General features: G+C 41.4%; 1 protein-coding gene across 1 annotated transcript in view; it reads right to left on the bottom strand.

Moving 5' to 3' along the window:
• LOC141083616 (microtubule-associated serine/threonine-protein kinase 3-like) overlaps positions 1-22,740 on the bottom strand; it is a 54,019-nt gene extending 31,279 nt beyond the window's left edge. Inside the window, exons 1-4 of the mRNA XM_073567966.1 lie at positions 22,722-22,740; positions 22,403-22,504; positions 22,046-22,165; positions 21,800-21,897 (exon numbers count right to left, since the gene is read on the bottom strand). Coding sequence (XP_073424067.1) covers positions 21,800-21,897; positions 22,046-22,165; positions 22,403-22,504; positions 22,722-22,740 — 339 coding nt within the window. The remainder of the gene's footprint in view (positions 1-21,799; positions 21,898-22,045; positions 22,166-22,402; positions 22,505-22,721) is intronic.
• Between the last annotated feature and the right edge of the window lie 2,497 nt (positions 22,741-25,237).

Below are 25,237 nucleotides of genomic sequence, written 5' to 3'. Positions count from 1 at the left end.
TTTGAAAATAAAATTATTTTAACTATTCTCCTTGGTGGATGTCTTTACTCCAAGCGTTTTTGTATACAAGGTATTGGGAGTTATTCCACAGCTAGTGCATGTTATGGGGTGGTCACCATGGGTCAGGGCCACCTGTAATCATATGTTCACTGCCCTTGAAATCTTGTTTGCCAATGTGTACTGCAGTTGCACTATTTCACATTACATTAAATTTTTATGGCAAATATCAGCAGTTGCCCCCCACTCCCTCCAGTTTTTCAAGTTGAAAATATGAACAAAAATTGCTATTTTATACCATTAAAAAATATACGTTTTTGCATTTTTTTTTCCAATTGTTGAGAAAAAATGGGCACATCTAATATATAAAGCTCAAAGTGTGTGTGTATGTATGTATGTATGTGTGTATGTATGTGTGTATGTCCAGGATAGGCATCCGCACCGTCGCAGCTACAGCCACAAAATTTGGCACAGTCACACATCTGGACCCCGAGAGCGTCCTAAGCTATGTTGTGAGGTGAAATTTTAATCCCGCGCGTTCCAATTCACCAAACAATTTTGCCCCTATCTACATACTGGGGGAAAAAGTGTGTGCTGTTGTGAGTTCATTTTCCCCTTCATTACTGAGGCCCGAGGAACTCCCTCTTCTGGTAAAGAAAGGTAGTGAGCCTGATTATCAAACACCTGAGGCTGATGATGATGACTGGCTGAGTGGAGTTACGGACTGGATATAAGGCTGCCGATGCCCTTCTGCCCTGCGGGTGATTTCTCTGTGGGATCCTTGGAGACCAGTCTGAATTCCTACTCCTCTAAAGCTAAGTTTGCTGCTCGGCCTTTTGCTTTTGTGCTTTGACTTTGTTTTTCTGGATTTCTGCCATTCCCTGCTGGGGTGTGCTGAATTCATTTAGCTCTGTCTTCTGAAAATACCTGAGTGCTGATTTAGTTTTTGAAGCCTAGCTGCTTCAGGGCCTTTTTCATATCAGCTTGTTGGCTTATTTCTTTGATAGGGTTTTGGCAGATTGCAGACAGCAGCCTTCCTGTCCTTTCCTATCTAGGTAGTTTTGGGCCCCGTCTTTGCTCAGTCTATCTTTCTGTCTGTGTTAGTGTTTTCATCTTGCTTCACCGTCATTATATGTTGGGGGCTGCCTATTGCTTTGGGGTCTGCTCTGGGGCAGTTTAGATTTCCCCTTTCTTTCTTTAGGCCTATGTAATTCTCCGGCTGTGATCGAGGGGTCTAGGGCATAGTAGGAACCCCCCACGGCTACTGCTAGTTGTGTTGATAGGTTCAGGGGTCTGCAATCTGATAGTTGCCAACTTCTCTGGTTTTCTGGACTTAGCTTGTATTTCTGCTTTTGCCTCCTACGGTGACTCATTCATAACAGTGTGCGTGTCAAGCCCCGCCCCTCAATATGATGTCATAATGCCCCTATTTGCATACTGGGGAAACAGTGTGTGCGTATCAAGCCCTGCCCCTCATTATGATGTCACAATGGTTGCCATGGTGACGCTGATGTCATCATAGCTTGCAAACTCTGCCGCCGCTCATTATGATGTCATAATGGTTGACTTTGGGATGGAGGATGTGTGATGGGTATATGGGCACAGGCCTGTGGGATGGTGGATATGTATGACGGGTATATGGGCACGGGACTATGGGATGGAGGATATGTATGACGGGTATATGGGCACGGGACTATGGGATTGAGGATGTGTGATGGGTATATGGGCACGGGACTATGGGATGGAGGATGTGTGACGGGTATATGGGCACGGGACTATGGGATCGACGATATGTATGATGGGTATATGGGCACGGGCCTATGGGATGGAGGATGTGTGATGGGTATATGGGCACTGGACTATGGGATGGAGGATATGTATGACGGGTATATGGGCACGGGACTATGGGACGGCGAATATGTATGATGGGTATATGGGCACTCGACTATGGGATGGCGAATATGTATGATGGGTATATGGGCATGGGACTATGGGATGGACGATGTGTATGATGTATATGGGCATGGGACTATGCAATGAAGGATGTGTGATGGGTATATGGGCACTCGACTATGGGATGGCGAATATGTATGATGGGTATATGGGCATGGGACTATGGGATGGAGGATGTGTGATGGGTGTATGGGCATGGGACTATGGGATGGAGGATGTGTGATGGGTATATGGGCACTGGACTATGAGATGAAGGATGTGTGATGGGTATATGGGCATGGGACTATAGGATGGAGGATATGTATGATGGGTATATGGGCACGGGCCTATGGGATGGAGGATGTGTGATGGGTATATGGGCACGGGCCTATGGGATGGAGGATATGTATGATGGGTATATGGGCATGGGTCTATGGGATTTTGGATATGAATGATGGGTATATGGACACAGGACTATGGGATGGAGGATATGTATGATGGGTATATGGGCATTGGACTATGAGATGAAGGATGTGTGATGGGTATATGGGCACTCGACTATGGGATGGCGAATATGTATGATGGGTATATGGGCATGGGACTATGGGATGGAGAATATGTATGATGGGTATATGGGCATGGGACTATGGGATGGAGGATGTGTGATGGGTATATGGGCACTCGACTATGGGATGGAGGATATGTATGATGGGTATATGGGCACGGGCCTATGGGATGGTGGATATGTATGATGGGTATATGGGCACGGGACTATGGGATGGAGGATAATTATTTGTTATAACTAACCACAGTTAGTTACTATGCCCGGGCAGCGCCGGGCTCTTCAGCTAGTTCCCTTTAAATCTGCCAGATCCATTTATCATCTACTGTAGATTATAAAGGGACTGTTGCTGATTAAATGTAGCCATTAAAATGAACTGTTATGCTCTGACTGGAACTAATTGTTTTTTGTTCTGGCTCTGACCGCCGTGAAGCCTAAATGCCTATAGGTCCACTCTGATTGTCACGCGGGATCAGGAAAAAACGTTATTTTTTTAATAAACCAATCGGTTCATGTTTTGTACTCCGTTAAGTGAATAAGGTAAAGCAAAGTTCTATGATCAACCTCCGACCCTTCCTTCTGATGTCTGCTCCTTCTGACAGGGATATATTCTCAAGGTCCATACAAGAACATGTCATAACTATTATAGGCATAGTGTGTTTTTTTAACCTATGCATTGTCTTAAGCGTTCTGGGTTGACAAATAACCTGAATAAATGTTCGGCACTCCTCACTAAGGAATTTGGCAGGAGATAGCAGTAATTACATATACTACTACTACTACTTTTTTAAGCTATTTGACTATGGAGCCAGCCTGGTATGTATCTCGACCCATGCACCAGACCACAGACTATATAAAAGTTATTTTTTAGCATCTCCATTTGGACTACAAGCAGTGAGCTGAATCCATTTTTATTCCTTCTTTTTGATGGCTATAACTTAATTACTTAATCAAAGTTCACATTGTGTCTTTGTCTACGGTTGGGGGCTTGCAGCTGAAGCCCTAGAAAAGCGTTTTCCGATGTTTGTGTTAATGGAGCCATCTACTATATAATAATTCTATCTGTCTGTCTGTTTGCAACGGAAATCCCGCATCGCTGATTGGTCGCGCCCAACCGGCCGCGACCAATCAGCGACAGGCAGAGTCCGGCCGCAAATTGGCGCGGAATTCTAACGACGCACGCCACTGCTACCATCGGGAGATCTGCGGCGTTAGCCTCTTATCTCCCGACGGTTGCCTTGGGTCATCTCCTGCCACACGGATTGGCCGCAATCAGCGATATTGGCGTGGAATTTAAAGGGGATCTGTCACCCCATTTTTGGCCTATCAGCTGCAGCCACTGCCATCAGGGGCTTATCTACAGCATTCTGTAATACTGTAGATAAGCCCCCGATGAAACCTGAAAGATAAGAAAAAAGAGTTAGCTTATACTCACCCCGGCGTTCGGTCCGGTCTGATGGGTGTTGCTGTCCCATCCGACACCTCCCATCTTCATATGATGACTCCCTCCTCCTTGCTTCTCCCTCAGTTCCTGCGCACGCGTACTTTATTGCCCCTGTTTAGGGCAGAGCAGAGTACTGCAGTGCTCAGGCGCCTGACCTCTCTGATCTTTCCCGGCGCCAAGGCACTGCAGTACTTTACTCTGCCCTCAACAGGGCAGATAAAGTGCAGGAGCCGAGGGAGAAGCAAGGAGGAAGACATCATTGTATGAAGATGGGAGGCGCCGGACAGCGACGAACCACCGCCCCCGCCTTCCGTGAGTATAATCTAACGTGTTTTTCTTATTTTTCAGGTTACATCGGGGGATTATCTACAGCATTACAGAATGCTGCAGATAAGCCCCTGATTGCGGTGGCCCCTGCTTATGGGGCAAAAATGGGGTGACTTATTCCCTTTAAATAAACTACATACATATTCTAGAATACCCGATGTGTTAGAATCGGGCCACCATCTTGTTGATTATAATGAAGTAGATGGAGTCATTGTGTGCTCTATAAGTCATAATTTTTGGCCTCGTATGCCTTTTTGAGGCAGACACCAAGATGGCGTCTTGGTGCCTGCCTCAAATAGGCATATAATAATGCTAACATAGAACACTGACTCTGCCTGCATCATTATATTCAATGTTCCTGTTGGTGCGAACATCTGAATCCCATTCTATGGGGCTTCAGACACAAATACCGACAGGGCCACTGATCATAGTCCAATGTGAACAGTCTGAGAGGCACGGCACCGTATAGGGAATGTGTGTCTGAGTGCAGAGCCCCCATAGATAGGTTAAGCTATAAAGGAACTTTGGGCAGTGCTTCCCCCCTCCCACTACTTCTCAGGTGATGCCATATATTAGGACGCCCACTGACCAACGGGAAAAAGGGGAAGGGGTGTCCGGCCACACCCTCAGGGGTTAAATTCTTGTGCTGGGCCGGAGAATTCCTCTTCCTCCCCTGGCTGACCATTCAAAGTTTTGTCCCACCCTCTCTCCCTTATAAATTCGCAATTGTGCTGTGCGGCTATTGTATATAATGTTTATTTAAAAAAAAAAAAAAATTTTGGACAATGTTTCATTACTTGCATGATTTTGTTGTATTCAATGTCACAGCGGTAGTATTGGGGGCAAAGGTTCGTAACCTCTCATCAGCTTCCTTACCCACTGTCAGTTATGGGGGGCTTTCGGCTCTGAGTCCGTTGAGAATTTGTATTTGCCTCTCTCGGTTTAGAATTCAATAAACTGTGACCGACCTGTTCAACCCATCCAGGCCTTTTTGTTGTTTCGTTATTATGGGATTGGTGGGAGGCGGGGAGGCACCGTTTACGTCATACGGGTCTCTGCAGTCTAAGCAGGACTGTCTTAGGATGCCCAAGTCCTACTAGTTAATGAATGTCTCTAGAACCCTTTATAAGGGAATAATTGTCACAGCTAGATGATGACCAGGTCACAACATCTCCCACATCGGCAAGTATGTAGTCAGTAAAGGGAAACCTGTCAACTCGTTTTTCAGCTATAAGCTGCGGCCACTGCCTTTCTACAGCATTCTAGAATGCTGTTATAGAATCATAGAATCATAGAATCATAGAATCATAGAATCGTAGAGTTGGAAGGGACCTCCTGGGCCATCTGGTCCAACCCCCTGCTCAAAGCAGGATTCGCTAAATCATCCCAGTCAGATGTCTGTCCAGCCTCTGTTTGAAGACTTCCATTGAAGGAGAACTCACCACTTCTCGTGGCAGCCTGTTCCACTCATTGATCACTCTAACTGTCAAAAAGTTTTTTCTAATATCTAATCTGTGTCTCCTCCCATTCAGTTTCATCCCATTGCTTCTAGTCTTTCCTTGTGCAAATGAGAATAAAGTTGATCCTTCTACAATGTGACAGCCCTTTAGATATTTGTAGACAGCTATTAAGTCTCCTCTCAGTCTTCTCTTTTGCAAACTAAACATTCCCAAATCCTGCAACCTTTCCTCATAAGACAGGGTTTGCAGACCGGTCACCATTCTGGTCGCTCTTTTCTGAACTTGCTCCAGTTTGTTGATGTCTTTTTTAAAATGTGGTGCCCAAAACTGGACACAATATTCCAGATGAGGTCTGACCAAAGAGGAGTAGAGGGAAATAATGACTTCACGTGATCTAGACTGTATGCTTCTGTTAATACATCCTAGAATTGCATTTGCCTTTTTTGCTGCTGCATCACACTGTTGACTCATATTCAGTCTGTGATCTATTAGTATACCCAAGTCTTTTTCACATGTACTGTCACTTAGCCCTATTCCTCCCATTCTATATATGCTTTTTCCATTTTTATTGCCCAGATGTAGTACTTTGCATTTCTCCCTGTTAAAAACCATTCTGTTAGTTGCTGCCCACTTCTCCAGTTTATTTAAATCTTTTTGAATCCTCTCTCTCTCTTCTCTAGTATTAGCTATCCCTCCTAGCTTTGTGTCATCAGCAAATTTAATCAGTTTACCCTCAATTCCTTCATCTAAATCGTTGATAAAGATGTTGAACAATACAGGGCCCAGGACAGAGCCCTGTGGTACCCCACTTGAGACATTCTTCCAACTGGATGTGCAGCCATTTACGACCACTCTTTGGGTCCGATCACTAAGCCAGTTATGAATCCACCTAACAGTTGCCTTGTCCATTCCATACTTAATCATTTTTTCAATAAGGATTGTATGAGAGACTTTGTCAAATGCTTTGCTGAAGTCAAGATATACTATATCTACAGCATTTCCTTGATCCACCCAATCAGTGATACCGTCATAGAAGGAAATTAAGTTAGTCTGACATGACTTATTAGTTACAAACCCATGCTGACTCTGTTTAATCACTTCATTCTTATCCAGGTATTGACATACATGTTGTTTAATAATTTGTTCAAAGATCTTTCCTGGTATAGAAGTCAGACTCACCGGCCTATAGTTACCTGGGTCCACCTTCTTCCCCTTTTTGAAGATAGGAACAACATTTGCTCTTCTCCAGTCTTCTGGCACTTCTCCTGTTCTCCAAGAATTTTCAAAGATTATAGAGAGGGGTTCAAAAATTTCTTCTGCTATCTCCTTCAGTACTCTGGGGTGTAATTCATCTGGACCTGGAGACTTGAATTCATTTAGGCTAGCTAAGTGTTTCCTCACTATCTTTCTGTTTATAGATATCCTGGATTCTTCTATTCCCTTAATAGGACAGTGAATAACAGTTGATGTTATATTTCCTTTCTGAGAGAAAACAGATGCAAAATAGGAATTTAAAAGTTCAGCCTTCTCAACATCCTGTCTTACCATTTCATCATTTTCATCCTGTAAAAATCCTATGGCATCTTTGACTTTTCTTTTACTTTTGACATATCCCCAAAATCCTTTATTATTGCTTTTGACATCTCTTGCAAGCCTCAATTCATTTTCAGCTTTAGATAATCTGATTTGTGCCCTGCAGGTTCTGCAGACAGCATTATATTCTTCTTTAGATATGCCTCCCTCTTTCCATTTTATAAACATTTTTTTCTTCCTTTTTAGCATGTGCTTAAGTTCTGTGTTCATCCATCCTGGTTTCCTTAACTGCTTCCTATTCTTCCCTCTTTTCGGAATTGTTAACAACTGTGCTTTGAGAATTTCATTTTTCAAGATTTCCCATCCTTCCTGGACATTTTTGTCTTTAAGGACATTTTTCCTGGACATAAGATAAGCCCTGAAAGGCAGTGGCCGCAGCTTATAGCTGAAAAGCGAGGTGACAGGTTGCCTTTATCAATGTAAGCCTATGGAGCATCAGAACAAGGCCCCATAGGCTAGCATTATAGAAGAGACTTCTCGCTCTCACCGAGAGCATAGAGTGAGCCGAAGAGTCTGGAGAGCGATGAAAGGCGATTCCGACAGCTAAATAGGAAAGGGTTATTTACAGTTAGAGCAGTCACACTGTGGAATGCCGACCACAAGAACTAGTAATAGCAGACACTACAACAGCTTTTAAGAAGGGCTGGATGATTTCCTCAATACACATAACATTGTGGGTTATATTTAATTTAGTGACAAAATGGACAATTGGTGGAGAAAGGTTAAACTTGATGGACCTAAGTCTTTTTTCAACCTATGTATGTAACTATGTATCTATGACATCACATAAAAGTGGAGCTGGACAAAGCTTGATCTCAGAGAAGACGGCCGTAGGGAAGTATATTACCCCACCACATTACAGTACATACACGTTTAGTGAAAAAAACAAAACTTCATGAGGATTCTTCAAACATGTACGACGTACAGTATTGGTATGCCATATATTTCAGAAATATTCTATTACAAAGGAATATTAATTAATTCAGAATTTTTATTTCATTTTTTTAAATTAGGAATTCCCTATCAGTATGTCTTTGGAGTGTGGGAGGAAACCGGAGTACCCAGAGGAAACCCACGCAAACACTGGGAGAACATACAAACTCCTTGCAGATGTTTTCCTTAGTGACATTTAAACCCAGGATCCCAGTGCTGCAAAGCAACAGTGCTAACCACTGAGCCACCGTGCTGCCCAAGTACAGCTTTGATGATGGACTTGCTGTACTAGATGTATATGGTGCCCTAATCAAAGATTGGACAAATGCATCTACTGATGCTGCGAGCGGCCCTAGATAATCCACGCCGACAGGATGATATAATCCGGCGGAAGATGGACCCTAGGAGAAGAGATATAAAACTAATGTAAGTAATGGGACTCCATATTAGAGGACACTGCTTTGGTGTCATTATGGCAGGACGGTAGAGAAATCTTATCCGTGCAGAGGAACAGGATCATTGTCACTCATCATACATGTGACAATCCCACCACTGACAGATAACATCTTCTCCACATGAATTATTCTCACTGGCCAACATCAAACAACATAGGCCTTATTATCACACTTACGTCTTCTAGGTTCTCGCTCTTCTACTATTTTGGCATTTTGCTCTTCTAGCAAATCAGCAATAGAGAAAAAACATAAAACATAACTTTTAATAACTGGTGTAAAAGCTACCAAAGATAGTAGTGCAAGTAAAACACTAGATCAAATGCCACAAATCATAATGGGGGTAACTGTATAAGTCTCTGTAACAGATTACTACCAATATATACATGTGGCTATTCCAAGTCCAAAATTTTGAGAGATTGGACTAAAAAGATACTTGGACTTAACCAGTGCAAAAAAGGCCAAGTAAAAAATGAACAGTTTCCTTATCAGAGGAACTAAAGAGACCTCTACCCTGTAAAGGTTATCAAGGAATATGCCTATTCATGTATATAACAAAGAAACAAAGACATCATAATAATAAGACCATCAACATAATGTGAAAAGGAAAGATCTCACCACATGAAGATGGAGGATGTCCAGGATCAGATGTCCCATCAGAGTCATATCAGGTCAAGAAGAAAAGGGGGTTCACCCTATACAAGCCCTGTTTGAGCTACAAATACTGACACCCATGACTCCCGCCCTAACAAGGGCAGTCCACATCTAATCCCTATAAACTATAGCCCTACAAAGTCCCTGTGCATCCTGACGCGTTTCGTCACTTAATGACTCTTCAGGGGACCTATTAGCACAAATTGGGCATCATCACAGAGTATACAGGCTGCCTCCTAAAATGAATATGGAGTGAGGCAGACTGATGAGGAGGGCACTTAAATAGACTGCCAATCAAATAGAACACGTCCACCTGAGATGACTTGGAACGCACGCCGTCCACCATTACCCCTTGTGGGACGCAAGCACATGATGAGTGTGTTAATAAGAAACGCCCACCTCCTATACCAAACAATAGTGTGTAAGAGCCGGCGTATCCCGCGGCAAAGGCCGCCCTATTTCCGGTTGCGTCATACAGCCCAAAAGCAAAATGGCCGCCGCACTTCCGGTCATGCGCACTCATCGGTGCCAGCAAGAAAAATGGCCGCCGCACTTCCGGTCATGCGCACTCATGTTTAAGCAGTGCCAGCAGGGCGGAAGTAAAACATGCGACAAAGGTCGCAATACTGCTAGAAGGCAATAACGGCATGCGCACTTCAATCAGTCCATGAGCCGATATTAAACAGGCGGATAGACAGATTATGCATCTCTAAAAGGCCTCAACCACAAAAATGATTGCGAAAAATAGTACCCAACAATCTAAATCATGGGATGGATATTATCCCAATCAGAAGGCCTCATGAGAGCATTACCAGAATCAAAATAAAACAAAGGTGGAAAATAACAAAAATTCAAACTCAGAATATAAAGGTAGCAAACACATATATAAAAAAGGGGTATTTTACAGTATATACAAATGAAATAAAAAACACATATCAAACCCTAGATATAGCAGCCAAAATTAAGTTGATCATTAAGCCCTCTTGGGGTCATGGTGTTCAAACAAAAGATCCACTTAGTCTCTTTTTGTAGAATGATGCGATCCCAATTACCACCCCTAGGTGGTTTTTTTACCCTTTCAATCCCCAGAAATTGGATGGAATTAACATTCCCTCCTTGACACTGATTAATGTGGCGTGAAATAGGGGTATCTATCTTATGAATAATGTCTCCAATATGTTCCCCAATCCTACGTTTGAATTCTCTAATGGTTTTACCCACATACTCTTTGCCACATATACATGTGGCCTTATAAATGACTCCCTTGCTGCTACAATTAATAAATTCCCTAATTTGATATGATGGAACTATTACCACCTACACTTACAGGACACCCACGGCTACTAACTCTTTGTTGAGGTGGGACAGCAGTCACCCTATACATCTTAAACGTGGAGTACCTAAGGGTCAATACCTCAGGATACGTAGAAATTGCTCTACAGATGAATCTTTTGAGAGACAGGCAAGAGAACTCAGAGACAGATTTTTGGATAGGGGTTATCCTCTTGATGTTTTGAAACGTGCCTATAAACATGCTAAGGGTAAAAACAGAATGGAACTCCTTAAACCCAGACCCAGAGTTGAAAATAAAGGTGAAATGAGGTTGATTACCACTTTTGATAATGGAGCAAGTGATGTACGTGCTATCCTGGCCAAACATTGGCCTGTGTTACTAATTAGTGTTGAGCATTCCGATACCGCAAGTATCGGGTATCGGCCGATACTTGCTGTATCGGAATTCCGATACCGACTTCCGATATTTTTTCAATATCGGAATTCGGCATCGGAATCGGAAGTTCAGTTGATTGACGGCCTGACGTCATCATGATGCGCGGTGTGTGCGCATCATGATGCGCCGTCATTTCGGGCCTTCCGGGGGTCTCTGCCGGCCTGCCGGGGGGCTGTGCCGGCCTGCCGGGGGGCTGTGTGGACTGCCCGGGGTCTCTGCCGGCCTGCCGGGGGGCTGTGCCGGCCTGCCGGGGGGCTGTGCACCCTGTGGGGGTCTGTACCGGCCTGCCGGGGGGCTGTGCCGGCCTGCCGGGGGGCTGTGCTGATGTCCGGGGGTCTGTGCAAGCATCGTCCGATGGGACTACAAGTCCCATCGGGCGATGCCTGCTACCATGACAGTGATTGACACATTAGCCAATGATGGGACAGTAGTAGTCCCATCATCCGGCTAATGTGTTAAATGTTAAAAAAAAAAAAAAAAAAAAAAAAAATACTACATACATACTACATGCTACATACATACTACATATATACTACATACATACTACATACATACTACATACATACTACATGCATGCTACATACATACTACATATATACTACATACATACTACATACATACTGCATGCTACATACATACTACATACATACTACATACATACTACATGCATGCTACATATATACTACATGCTACATACATACCACATACATACTACATGCATGCTACATATATACTACATGCATGCTACATACATACTACATATATACTACATGCATGCTACATACATACTACATGCTACATGCATGCTACATACATACTACATACATGCTACATATATACTACATACATACTACATATATACTACATGCATGCTACATATATACTACATACATACTACATATATACTACATGCATGCTACATATATACTACATACATACTACATATATACTACATACATGCTACATATATACTACATACATACTACATATATACTACATACATGCTACATACATACTACATACATACTACATATATACTACATGCATGCTACATATATACTACATGCTACATACATACCACATACATACTACATACATGCTACATATATACTACATGCATGCTACATACATACTACATATATACTACATGCATGCTACATACATACTACATGCTACATGCATGCTACATACATACTACATACATACTACATGCTACATACATACCACATATATACTACATACATACAATACATTCATACAATACATACATAGACATACAGTACATATAACATAGAGTAACATACTTACCAATACTTGTCACATTGTTCCCCGAAGCCATTGTCTTTCCGGAATAAATATTAACATAACAAACCACAAAAATACTCACCCACGATCCGAAGCAGTCCACGAGTGTGTCCCACGACGATCTTGGGTAGAGAACTGCAGCATCAGATGATGCTGCCGTTCTCTACGGGCTGCAGGAATCCAATGACGGAAGGTAGGTATCCTTCCGCACTGTATTCCTCCGCCACTTAAAAAAAAAAAAGTCCCTAGTCTCACTTTATGCCATTGCTGTGTGGGAAATTCCCACACAGCAATGGCATAAAGTGAGACTAGGGACTTTTTTTTTTTTTAAGTGGCGGAGGAATACAGTGCGGAAGGATACCTACCTTCCGTCATTGGATTCCTGCAGCCCGTAGAGAACGGCAGCATCAGCTGATGCTGCAGTTCTCTACCCAAGATCGTCGTGGGACACACTCGTGGACTGCTTCGGATCGTGGGTGAGTATTTTTGTGGTTTGTTATGTTAATATTTATTCCGTAGACGACAATGGCTTCGGGGAACAATGTGACAAGTATTGGTAAGTATGTTACTCTATGTTATATGTACTGTATGTCTATGTATGTATTGTATGAATGTATTGTATGTATGTAGTATATATGTGGTATGTATGTAGCATGTAGTATGTATGTAGCATGCATGTAGCATGTAGTATGTATGTAGCATGCATGTAGTATATATGTAGTATGTATGTAGCATGCATGTAGTATATATGTAGCATGCATGTAGTATGTATGTGGTATGTATGTAGTATATATGTAGTATGTATGTAGTATATATGTAGCATGTATGTAGTATGTATGTAGCATGCATGTAGCATGTAGTATGTATGTAGCATGCATGTAGTATATATGTAGTATGTATGTAGCATGCATGTAGTATATATGTAGTATGTATGTAGTATATATGTAGCATGTATGTAGTATATATGTAGCATGCATGTAGCATGTAGTATGTATGTAGCATGCATGTAGTATATATGTAGTATGTATGTAGCATGCATGTAGTATATATGTAGCATGCATGTAGTATATATGTAGTATGTATGTAGTATATATGTAGCATGTATGTAGTATGTATGTAGCATGCATGTAGCATGTAGTATGTATGTAGCATGCATGTAGCATGTAGTATGTATGTAGCATGCATGTAGTATATATGTAGTATGTATGTAGCATGCATGTAGTATATATGTAGTATGTATCATGTAGTATGTATGTAGCATGCATGTAGTATATATGTAGCATGCATGTAGTATATATGTAGTATGTATGTTGCATGTAGTATGAATGTAGCATGTATGTAGTATGTAGTATGAATGTAGCATGTATGTAGTATGTAGTATGAATGTAGCATGTAATTTTTTTTTTTTTTTTTTTTTTTACATTTAACACATTAGCCGGATGATGGGACTACTACTGTCCCATCATTGGCTAATGTGTCAATCACTGTCATGGTAGCAGGCATCGCCAGATGGGACTTGTAGTCCCATCAGACGATGCCTGCACAGACCCCCGGAGCCTGCACAGACCACCGGCAGGCCGGCACAGCCCCCCGGCAGGCCGGCACAGCCCCCCGGCAGGCCGGCACAGCCCCCCGGAGCCTGCACAGACCACCGGCAGGCCGGCACAGACCACCGGAGCCTGCACAGACCCCCTGGCAGGCCGGCACAGCCTCCCGGCAGGCCGGCACAGCCCCCCGGAGCCTGCACAGACCACCGGCAGGCCGGCACAGACCACCGGAGCCTGCACAGACCCCCTGGCAGGCCGGCACAGCCCCCCGAAAGGCCCGTACAGACCCCAGAGAGGCTGTACAAGGGCAGGAAAGGGTTTTTCTTATTCCGATACCGGAAGTCCCATAGACTTGAATGGGACTTCCGGTATCGGAATCGGCGATACCGATACTTTTTTTAAAGATCGGCCGATACCATCCGATACGATACTTTGAAGTATCGGATGGTATCGCTCAACTCTATTACTAATGGATAAGGATGTTGGAGGAGAACTTTCGACACGACCTCTAATCACGTACAAGAAAGGCCGTTCATTGAAGAATCGGCTGGTCAACAGTCATTTCACCAGACCTTCCCGTACAACTTGGTTGTCCACCAATGTGAATGGTTGTTTTAGATGTGGCCACTGCGTTGCTTGTTCCCACATTTCCCCTGGTGCTGGCTTTGTCAGTAATGTTACAGGACAGTCATATCAAATTAGGGAATTTATTAATTGTAGCAGCAAGGGAGTCATTTATAAGGCCACATGTATATGTGGCAAAGAGTATGTGGGTAAAACCATTAGAGAATTCAAACGTAGGCTTGGGGAACATATTGGAGACATTATTCATAAGAGAGATACCCCTATTTCACGCCACATTAATCAGTGTCAAGGAGGGAATGTTAATTCCATCCAATTTCTGGGGATTGAAAGGGTAAAAAAAACACCTAGGGGTGGTAATTGGGATCGCATCATTCTACAAAAAGAGACTAAGTGGATCTTTTGTTTGAACACCATGACCCCAAGAGGGCTTAATGATCAACTTAATTTTGGCTGCTATATCTAGGGTTTGATATGTGTGTTTTTTATTTCCTTTGTATATACTGTAAAATTCCCCTTTTTTATATATGTGTTTGCTACCTTTATATTCTGAGTTTGAATTTTTGTTATTTTCCACCTTTGTTTTATTTTGATTCTGGTAATGCTCTCATGAGGCCTTCTGATTGGGATAATATCCATCCCATGATTTAGATTGTTGGGTACTATTTTTCGCAATCATTTTTGTGGTTGAGGCCTTTTAGAGATGCATAATCTGTCTATCCGCCTGTTTAATATCGGCTCATGGACTGATTGAAGTGCGCATGCCGTTATTGCCTTCTAGCAGTATTGCGACCTTTGTCGCATGTTTTACTTCCGCCCTGCTGGCACTGCTTAAACATGAGTGCGCATGACCGGAAGTGCGGCGGCCATTTTTCTTGCTGGCACCGATGAGTGCGCATGACCGGAAGTGCGGCGGCCATTTTGCTTTTGGGCTGTATCATAGAATCATAGAATCATAGAATCGTAGAGTTGGAAGGGACCTCCTGGGCCATCTGGTCCAACCCCCTGCTCAAAGCAGGATTCGCTAAATCATCCCAGTCAGATGTCTGTCCAGCCTCTGTTTGAAGACTTCCATTGAAGGAGAACTCACCACTTCTCGTGGCAGCCTGTTCCACTCATTGATCACTCTGTCAAAAAGTTTTTTCTAATATCTAATCTGTGCCTCCTCCCATTCAGTTTCATCCCATTGCTTCTAGTCTTTCCTCGTGCAAATGAGAATAAAGTTGATCCTTCTAAAATGTGACAGCCCTTTAGATATTCGTAGACAGCTATTAAGTCTCCTCTCAGTCTTCTCTTTTGCAAACTAAACATTCCCAAATCCTGCAACCTTTCCTCATAAGACAGGGTTTGCAGACCGGTCACCATTCTGGTCGCTCTTTTCTGAACTTGCTCCATGACGCAACCGGAAATAGGGCGGCCTTTGCCGCGGGATACGCTGGCTCTTACACACTATTGTTTGGTATAGGAGGTGGGCGTTTCTTATTAACACACTCATCATGTGCTTGCGTCCCACAAGGGGTAATGGTGGACGGCGTGCGTTCCAAGTCATCTCAGGTGGACGTGTTCTATTTGATTGGCAGTCTATTTAAATGCCCTCCTCATCAGTCTGCCTCACTCCATATTCATTTTAGGAGGCAGCCTGTATACTCTGTGATGATGCCCAATTTGTGCTAATAGGTCCCCTGAAGAGTCATTAAGTGACGAAACGCGTCGGGATGCACAGGGACTTTGTAGGGCTATGGTTTATAGGGATTAGATGTGGACTGCCCTTGTTAGGGCGGGAGTCATGAGTGTCAGTATTTGTAGCTCAAACAGGGCTTGTATAGGGTGAACCCCCTTTTCTTCTTGACCTGATATGACTCTGATGGGACATCTGATCCTGGACATCCTTCATCTTCATGTGGTGAGATCTTTCCTTTTCACATTATGTTGATGGTCTTATTATTATGATGTCTTTGTTATATACATGAATAGGCATATTCCATGATAACCTTTACAGGGTAGAGGTCTCTTTAGTTCCTCTGATAAGGAAACTGTTCATTTTTTACTTGGCCTTTTTTGCACTGGTTAAGTCCAAGTATCTTTTTAGTCCAATCTCTCAAAATTTTGGACTTGGAATAGCCACATGTATATATTGGTATTAATCTGTTACAGAGACTTATACAGTTACCCCCATTATAATTTGTGGCATTTGATCTAGTGTTTTACTTGCACTACTATCTTTGGTAGCTTTTACACCAGTTATTAAAAGTTATGTTTTATGTTTTTTCTCTATTGCTGATTTGCTACTCTGTATCGTGAGAATTTGTGGGTATTCAATCCACTTTTGTGCTGTATTTCCATTTTGCTCTTCTACCAGTTTTATTGCAGAGTTATTTTTCTTCTCAACTAGAAATTCATATAAAAAGTGAAAAAACAAGTCAATGATCATTGTCAGTCATCATACATGTGACAATCGTACCCACTGGGAGTTAACATCTCCTCCTCGTGACTAATTCTCAATCGCCGACATCAGACAACATAGACCTTATTGTCACACTTACCTCTTCTAGGTTCTGTCTCTGGGACTATTTCTGGGTCTTGATCTTCTCCCAGTCTTAGTGCAGATGTATTTATTGTCTCAACTGGAAATTCATGTAAAAAAGTAAGAAAAAAAAGTCAATGATCATTGTTAGTCATAAATGTGAAAATCCCACCATTGACATATAGTGATGAGCGAGTGTGCTCGTTACTGGAGTTTTCCGAGCATGCTCGGGTGTTCTCCACATGTATTCAGGTTCTCTAGCAGTCTCAAATCATGCAGCTGCAGGGACTAAAACTTGATTTCTGAGCACGCCCAAACTACTCAGAGAACACCCGAGCATGTTCGGAAAACTCGAGTAAAGAGCACACTCACTTATCACTACATATAATATATCCTCCTCATGAATTATTCTCAGTTGCCGACATCAGACAACATAGACCTTATTGTCACACTTACCTCTACTAGGTTCTGTCTCTGCAACTATTTCTGGGTCTTGTTCTTCTCCCAGTTTTAATGCAGATGTATTTTTGGCCTCAACTGGAAATTCATATATAAAAGTAAGTAAAACAAGTCAATGATTATTGTCAGTCATAGATGTGAAAATCCCACCATTGACATATAGTGATGAGCGAGTGTGTTCATTACTCGAGTTTTCCGAGCATTTTGAGGGTGCTCATGAATTAAGTTTTAGTCCCCGCAGCTGCATGATTTGCAGCTTCTAGACAGCCTGAATACATGTGGGGATTGCCTGTTATTTCGGAAATCCTCACATGAATTCAGGCTGTCTAGCAGTCTCAAATCATGCAGCTGTGGGGACTAAAGTTGATTTCCGAGCACGCCGAAACTACTCAGAGAACACCCAAGCATGTTCAGAAAACTCGAGTAAAGAGCACATTCGCTTATCACTACATATAATATCTCCTCCTTGTGAATTATTCTCAGTCGCCGACATCAGACCACATAGACCTTATTGTCACACTTACCTCTGCTAGGCTCTGTCTCTGCAACTATTTCTGGGTCTTGTTCTTCTCCCAGTTTTAATGCAGAGGTATTTTTGGTCTCATCTTGAAATTCATATAAAAAAAGTAAGAAAAAAAAGTCAGTGATCATTGTCAGTCATAGATGTGAAAATCCCACCATTGACATATAATATATCAGACAACAAAGACCTTATTGTCACACTTACCTCTGCTCGGTTCTGTCTCTGGGACTATTTTTGGGTCTTGATCTTCTCCCAGTTTTAATGCAGATGTATTTATTGTCTCAACTGGAAAATTATACAAAAAAGTAAGAAAAACAAGTCAATGATCATTGTCAGTCATAGATGTGAAAATCCCACCATTGACATATAATATATCCTCCTCCTCAATTATTCTCAGTCTCTTACATTAGACAACATAGACCTTATTGTCACACTTACCTCTGCTAGGCTCTGTCTCTGCGACTATGTCTGGGTCTTGATCTTCTCCCAGTTTTAATGCAGAGGTATTTTTGATCTCATCTTGAAATTCATATAAAAAAAGTAAGAAAAAAAAGTCAGTGATCATTGTCAGTCATAGATGTGAAAATCCCACCATTGACATATAATATATCAGACAACAAAGACCTTATTGTCACACTTACCTCTGCTCGGTTCTGTCTCTGGGACTATTTTTGGGTCTTGATCTTCTCCCAGTTTTAATGCAGATATATTTATTGTCTCAACTGGAAATTCATGTAAAAAAGTAACATATAATATATCCTCCTTGTGAATTATTCTCAGTCGCCGACATCAGACCACATAGACCTTATTGTCACACTTACCTCTGCTAGGTTCTGTCTTTACTACTATTTCTGGTTTTTGCTCTTCCAGTTTTAGTGTAGATGTATTTTTCGTATCAACTGGAAAATCATACAAAAAATTAAGAAAAACAAGTCAATGATAAACTCCTATAAGATTAGAGTCATATCTTTATGGTTGCTGATTCCGGATTGCTATGAGCGCAACCCTGTGGTCGGCGTTCATAGCACACCTATAATTCTGCTACATAGAGGTGATCTATGCATCTCCTCTATGTAGCAGAGGCGATCGATTTATGGCAGTTTCTAGCCTCCTATGGAGGCTATTGAAGCATGCCAAGATAAAAAAAATGTTTTTAAAAATATTAAAAAATGTAAAAAAGCAAAAGTTTAAATCACCCCTCTTTCGCCCCATTCAAAATTAAAGAATAAAAAAATTCAAACCTACAAATATTTGGTATTGCTGTGTTCAGAATCGCCCGATGTATCAATAAACAAAAGGATTAACCCTATCGCTAAATGGCTGAGCGAGAAAACAAATCGAAACGCCATAATTAAGTTTGTTTTGGTCGCCGCGATGTTGCATTAACATGAAATAACAGGCGATCAAAAGAACGTATCTGCCTAAAAGTGTTATCATTAAAAACGTCAGCTCAGCACGCAAAAACTAAATCCTCACCCAACCAGAGATCCCAAAAAGTAGAGACGCTACGGGTCTCAGAAAAGGGCGCAATTTATTTTTTTTTGCAAAGTTTGGAATTTTTTTTCACCACTTAGATAAAAAGAACCTAGACATGTTTGGTGTCTATGAACTCGTAATGACTTGTAGAATCAAAGTCACAGGTCAGTTTTAGCATTTAGTGAACCTAGCAAAAAAGTCAATCAAAATTAAGTGTGGGATTGCATTTATTTTGCAATTTTACTGTACTTGGAATTTTTTTCCTGTTTTCTGTTACACGACATGGTAAAACCAAAGGTATTGTTCAAAAGTACAACTCGTCCCACAAAAAATAAGCCCTCACATGGCCATATTGACCTAAAAATAAAAAAACTTATGGCTCTGGAAAGAAGGGGAAAGAAAAACAAAAGCGCAAAAACGCAAAATCTAAACAAAGGTTCGGGGGTTAAGGGGTTAAAACATCTGTGGCACATTCAGGCTGTGGGCCCACGTAGCATTTTAAAACGCTCACTAAAAACCGCACTCCTTCCCAGAAATCGCGCGTTTTTTTACCGCGCGATTTCACTGCGATTTTACCGCGATTATGATCGCGATTTTGCCGCGATTTTCGCGTGCGATATTCAAGCACTTTCCAAGCGATTTGAGGCATCGCTTGGAAAGTGATTGACAGGTTGGTCACACTCGTCAAACATAGTGTTTGACAAGTGTGACCAGGTTTTTACTATTGAGGCCGCCTATGCGGCATCAATAGTAAAAGATAGGATGTTAAAAATGCTAAAAAAAATAAAAAAATCGGGGTATATTTACCTTCCGGCGTCCCGCGCTGCATTCCCGGGCCTCAGCGTTCCCAGTAATGCCTTGCGAGACCTGTGATGACGTAGTCTCGCGTTGCTATAGCGATCTCGCGAGACCGCTAGAGTCACGCGAGACTACGTCATTACAGGGCCTTGCCGCAAGGCATTACTGGGAACGCTAGGCCGGGAATGCAGCGCGGGACATCGGAAGGTAAATATACCCCGATTTTTTATTATTTTTTTTACAGGGGTATGGTACCCAGGGCCTGGAGGACAGTCTCCTCTCCTCCACACCGTGGGTACCAACCGCACATGAGACGCTTAACTTCCCGCATGGTGGGCATAGCCACATGCGGGAAGTCAGCGATTCCCATGCATTCCAATGGGTGCGGAATCGCGGCAATTCTTTGCGATTCCGCACAAAAGAATGAGCATGCTGCGATTTTTTCCGTGATGTGATTCCGCCGCGGAAAAAAGTGCAGCATTAGCACAGCATGTGCGGAATGCCATAGGAATGCATGGGGGGCATTCTGTACACGATTTTTAAGCGTTTTTGCAGCGTTTTCGCGCCGAAAATCGCGGCAAAGACGCTTAAAAATCGCTACGTGGGCACATAGCCTAAGGGTATATATAAGGTTAGTTTGGGGCCTGATTGAGCCATGGGCTGAGTATTCGTGATCAGTATCAGGCACCAGACTGTATGGCCCCTTATACCTTTAATGCGCAGCACATAAAAGTGAGAATTTTATACAGTAAAGTGTTGGATTGTTGATTATTTTAAAGGCACAAAAAAGCAGTGATTTTCTGAGTCCTCATGTAACATTTACATTACACCTTATGATCAGTGGCGACAACAAGATGTCCTATAGACCTGCACATACCTGGCAATATGGGAGAGGGTGACTTGTTGTTTTCAGTAGTGAAGCACTGATTATCACCATCATTTCCAGTTGGAGAAGATTCTTTCTGCCTGTTTAGTAGAAGAAAAATAAATAAATTACAAGTGAAAGCAATGAAAATTAAAAAGACTCCTTTTTTATGGGCAATTAGGACACTTGGTCAAAATGAAGGGTATACCTTGCACAGGACTGCCTTCTGTCAGCAAGAATGAAGAATAACTAGTAATAAAGGGCTTTAATGAAATGGAAATGAAAGGCTGGTCATAATGATCAACTGTTATCACCAGCGTTATCACAAGCCAGACCCTACAGTGATGATCAATCATGGGATGGTGGATTCTGTATTTAGTATTGTGTCATATGCGTCTTGTATTTGGTATTCTGAAGATATGTCAGTACTATACCCTATAATAATTTACTCACACATCTGAGTGTTTTGTGCTGTTCTCTAGAGAGCAATCTGGAGATGGCTCATGATCTTCATCTCTCATCATCCTGGTATTGGGGTCATATAGCTAAAATACACAGAGTAAAATTAAATATATATATATAGTATTTTCATACTATTTTAGTTATAGTTTTGTGGATTTACTGATCATATACTTACCTTAGAAAGTCTTAGAGAAGATGATACATAGTTTAGACTTTCTGGCCAATCACTGACCTCCTCATCTGAATCCATATATTTGGGTCTCTCAATGCCAGCTACAAAGTACAAGTATTATCAGAGATTATTAATATAATCACAGACAGTCACCATGTTATTACTAATAATGATGGGAACATATTGTCACATAAAATGAAAGACAAGACAAATGGCAACTTTAACCAGATGACGTCTCATTCTACTTACTGGGAAAGTAGCGGGTGTCCTCCTCTGATGTAATATCTGGCCTTAACGTTGGCATATTTTGAAGGTTCTCAAAGTCTAACTCACTCAGGAATGGATGACTCTTGATTTCATTTGCTCCTCCTGGAAATGGAAGACAAGAAAAAAGTGATCCAGACAATGTTAGGAAGACTGTACATTTTAAGTTAATCTAAACTGAAGATATAGCAGATCCAAAATATACTGTAAGTCATGAAATGAAGAATGGGGAATGGACAAGAAGATAATGCAGAGACCTCAGTGTTTATCCTCATGGAAATGATCTACTTGTCAGGTCACAGAGGAGCTATAAGTCATTATTAATACTACTATATATATTACCTGTCCTGAGTCTATGTGTTGGATCTTTTATGAGTAGCTGAGTAATGATGCTTTGAGCTTTGGGATGAAGAGCACACTTTTGAAATTTCAAAGTGATGTCATCTGTTATATAAAAAGTAAATATTACAGAAAAGAAAGTCTCTACATTTACTATCATTTAAAAAAACTCATCAAAAGCAACAAGTAACTAAACCAAAGAATGAACATAACAACTGAACCAAATTACTGTGGCATCACACAGCATTCAGAATATTTTACTTACCCGTGGTGATACTGTTGAAAATATCACTTTTGTATCTTCCTTTAAATGGCACATTGCCGGTAAGAAATTCATACATGATGATCCCTAGTGACCACCAGTCAATAGGCCTTCCGTAGCCCTCCCCTAAGATGACTTCTGGGGCTATATAATGCAAGGTGCCAGTCATCTGAAAACCAACAGAACCATGAGAAGATGATCAATGAAAATAACTGTGACAAATAATATCAGTGGAAAAGTTTTCTATGTGAGAAAATATCAGAGAAGCAGAAATAGATCAGATCTGTAAAGAATAAGTTTTTTATGTATAGCTAACCCCATCAGCAGGAAACTCTCTGGTGATGTCGATAGTTTGAGCCTTGTAAATGTCTGATGTTGGTCTCATGAGTCCGAGTTTTGAAATCCCAAAATCGGTGACTTTGATATATCCAGTTCATGATATCATGAGGCTGTAAAAGAAAAGATATTGTCAGCCCTAAGTAATAACCCATAGACTGTGTACCAAACTACAACTGTCTCTCCCTTTAATATACTGCAGCGCTCACTTACTTTCCAGTATAACAAAAAGACACGTCACTCCGATAATTCGATAAGGGGTGCTCAGAACAGGATACCAGTCCCAATAAATCATATAAGAAAAAATTCCGGCACTCCCAAATGCAAAAAGAAGTTCCTTTTTATTTTTCACAGCTTAATAATCCACATGATGTACATTCAATAACGTTTCGGTCTCTATAATGGACCTTCTTCAGACTGAAAGTGACACAATGAAAGAAAAAAGAAAACAAAAAATACATAAATAAAATAAATAAAACAAAGCTGGTTCTCAAAACGCCTATCAAAATACAAATACTATCAATGAAGACTAGATCTGCACAGGAAACCAGATTATATAAGAGTGAATCATATGCGCATCATATTTATCTAGTGGTCACAAAAATAAGAACACATAGTAATCATATACAAATTTCAGAGAGGTAAAGTATCCCATATGAGACAACACCAAAAATATCATACAGCATAATATAGAGAAATACAAATACAGATGGAACTCCCAATGCACGGGTTACTGAAGAGATCTTCCATATAGCTATCAAATCGTCATTTAGCTAATATCATTAACGAAAGCAAGTGAAAAAATGCCCAAAAGACTGACATCAGAGATCTTGAAAAAAAAAAAAAAAAAAAAAAAAAAAAAAAAGGGGAAAGGGATAAATAGCTAGTAGAGCAGAAATACTCAATGACCTAGTATATGTCTAACAACTTGAATAATATTATTAAGGTTCAAAGTGACCCAATAAGTCACAATCATGTTGGTTAATCTAAATAGACTCCACTGCTTCAAAAAACAGAGGCTGAACAGTCCAACTGACATCCATAAACGCAGAAAAAGTGCAAAAAAAGTAATGCAATAGTGCTTACCATGTGGAGCTGTGAGGATCGTCACGTGCAGGAAAACATGCGCTGTCAGTTGTATGCTGCCATAAGAAAAAGTGCGCTACTGGCGGTTGTATGCCGCCGGGATATATACCCGATGGGAGTGCGCGCGCATGCGCACTGGTGTAAACTCACAACTGGGGAGAGGCCGAGAGTGAGGGGTGAAACGCTCCATGGAGCGCAAACCGGAAGTGCGTCATAGAGACTGCCCGCGACCGGAAGTAGTGGAACGCAGTATAGATGAAGCGATATATTCAATGGTGACTCATTCCTTCAATGTGGCTAATCCCTCAATGCAGTGACACTAGGTAGAAAGAAACAAATGCGCGTTATATGGCAGCAATTTATATGTTGCGTAATGTACAATGTTAATAAGAGAAAATAAGGAAAATTAATTTATTATCATGCTCAAACAAAAAGAAAAATAGGGAAAAGGGGAACAAAGAAAAAATATAAAGTAAAAATATGCATAAAACTAGAAAAAAATTAGAAAATAACTACATAAAAAATGTATTTTTGTTTTCTTTTTTCTTTCATTGTGTCACTTTCAGTCTGAAGAAGGTCCATTATAGAGACCGAAACGTTATTGAATGTACATCATGTGGATTATTAAGCTGTGAAAAATAAAAAGGAACTTCTTTTTGCATTTGGGAGTGCCGGATTTTTTTCTTATATGATTTATTGGGACTGGTATCCTGTTCTGAGCACCCCTTATCGAATTATCGGAGTGACGTGTCTTTTTGTTATACTGTAGTTGACCATACACACGGGCACCCGCTACTACTGGTTTTTCGAAGAAAAATTATTTTTGTGAGATGTCTGCCAATAGTTTCTCATTCAATGAGACAGAAGTAGCTGACATAGTCTCACAGGTTACTACATCAAGTGAATTTTTACAAATTCCTGGAAGTGAATTCAAGACGCGAGACCTTGAGAGGGAATCTCGACATCTTATAGGTCTGGAGTTACATAGCGCAACTATAGCAGAGTATATTCGAACACAGCGAATACCAAGAGGCCTTAGGGTATCACTGCGACCCACTCTGTTTCAGAATAATACTGACTTCTGTGAAAAATTTGAACGGATTTTGAATAAATGCTCATTGGATTTGATGGCCTTGACTCTTGAACATCTGAAC

This window comes from Dendrobates tinctorius, unplaced genomic scaffold, assembly GCF_039654945.1.
Source record: "Dendrobates tinctorius isolate UK_male_01 unplaced genomic scaffold, ASM3965494v1 ptg000005l, whole genome shotgun sequence".
NCBI lineage: Eukaryota > Metazoa > Chordata > Amphibia > Anura > Dendrobatidae > Dendrobates > Dendrobates tinctorius.
Note: the sequence above shows the minus strand (reverse complement) of the source record. Positions and strands in the feature narration are given on the sequence as shown.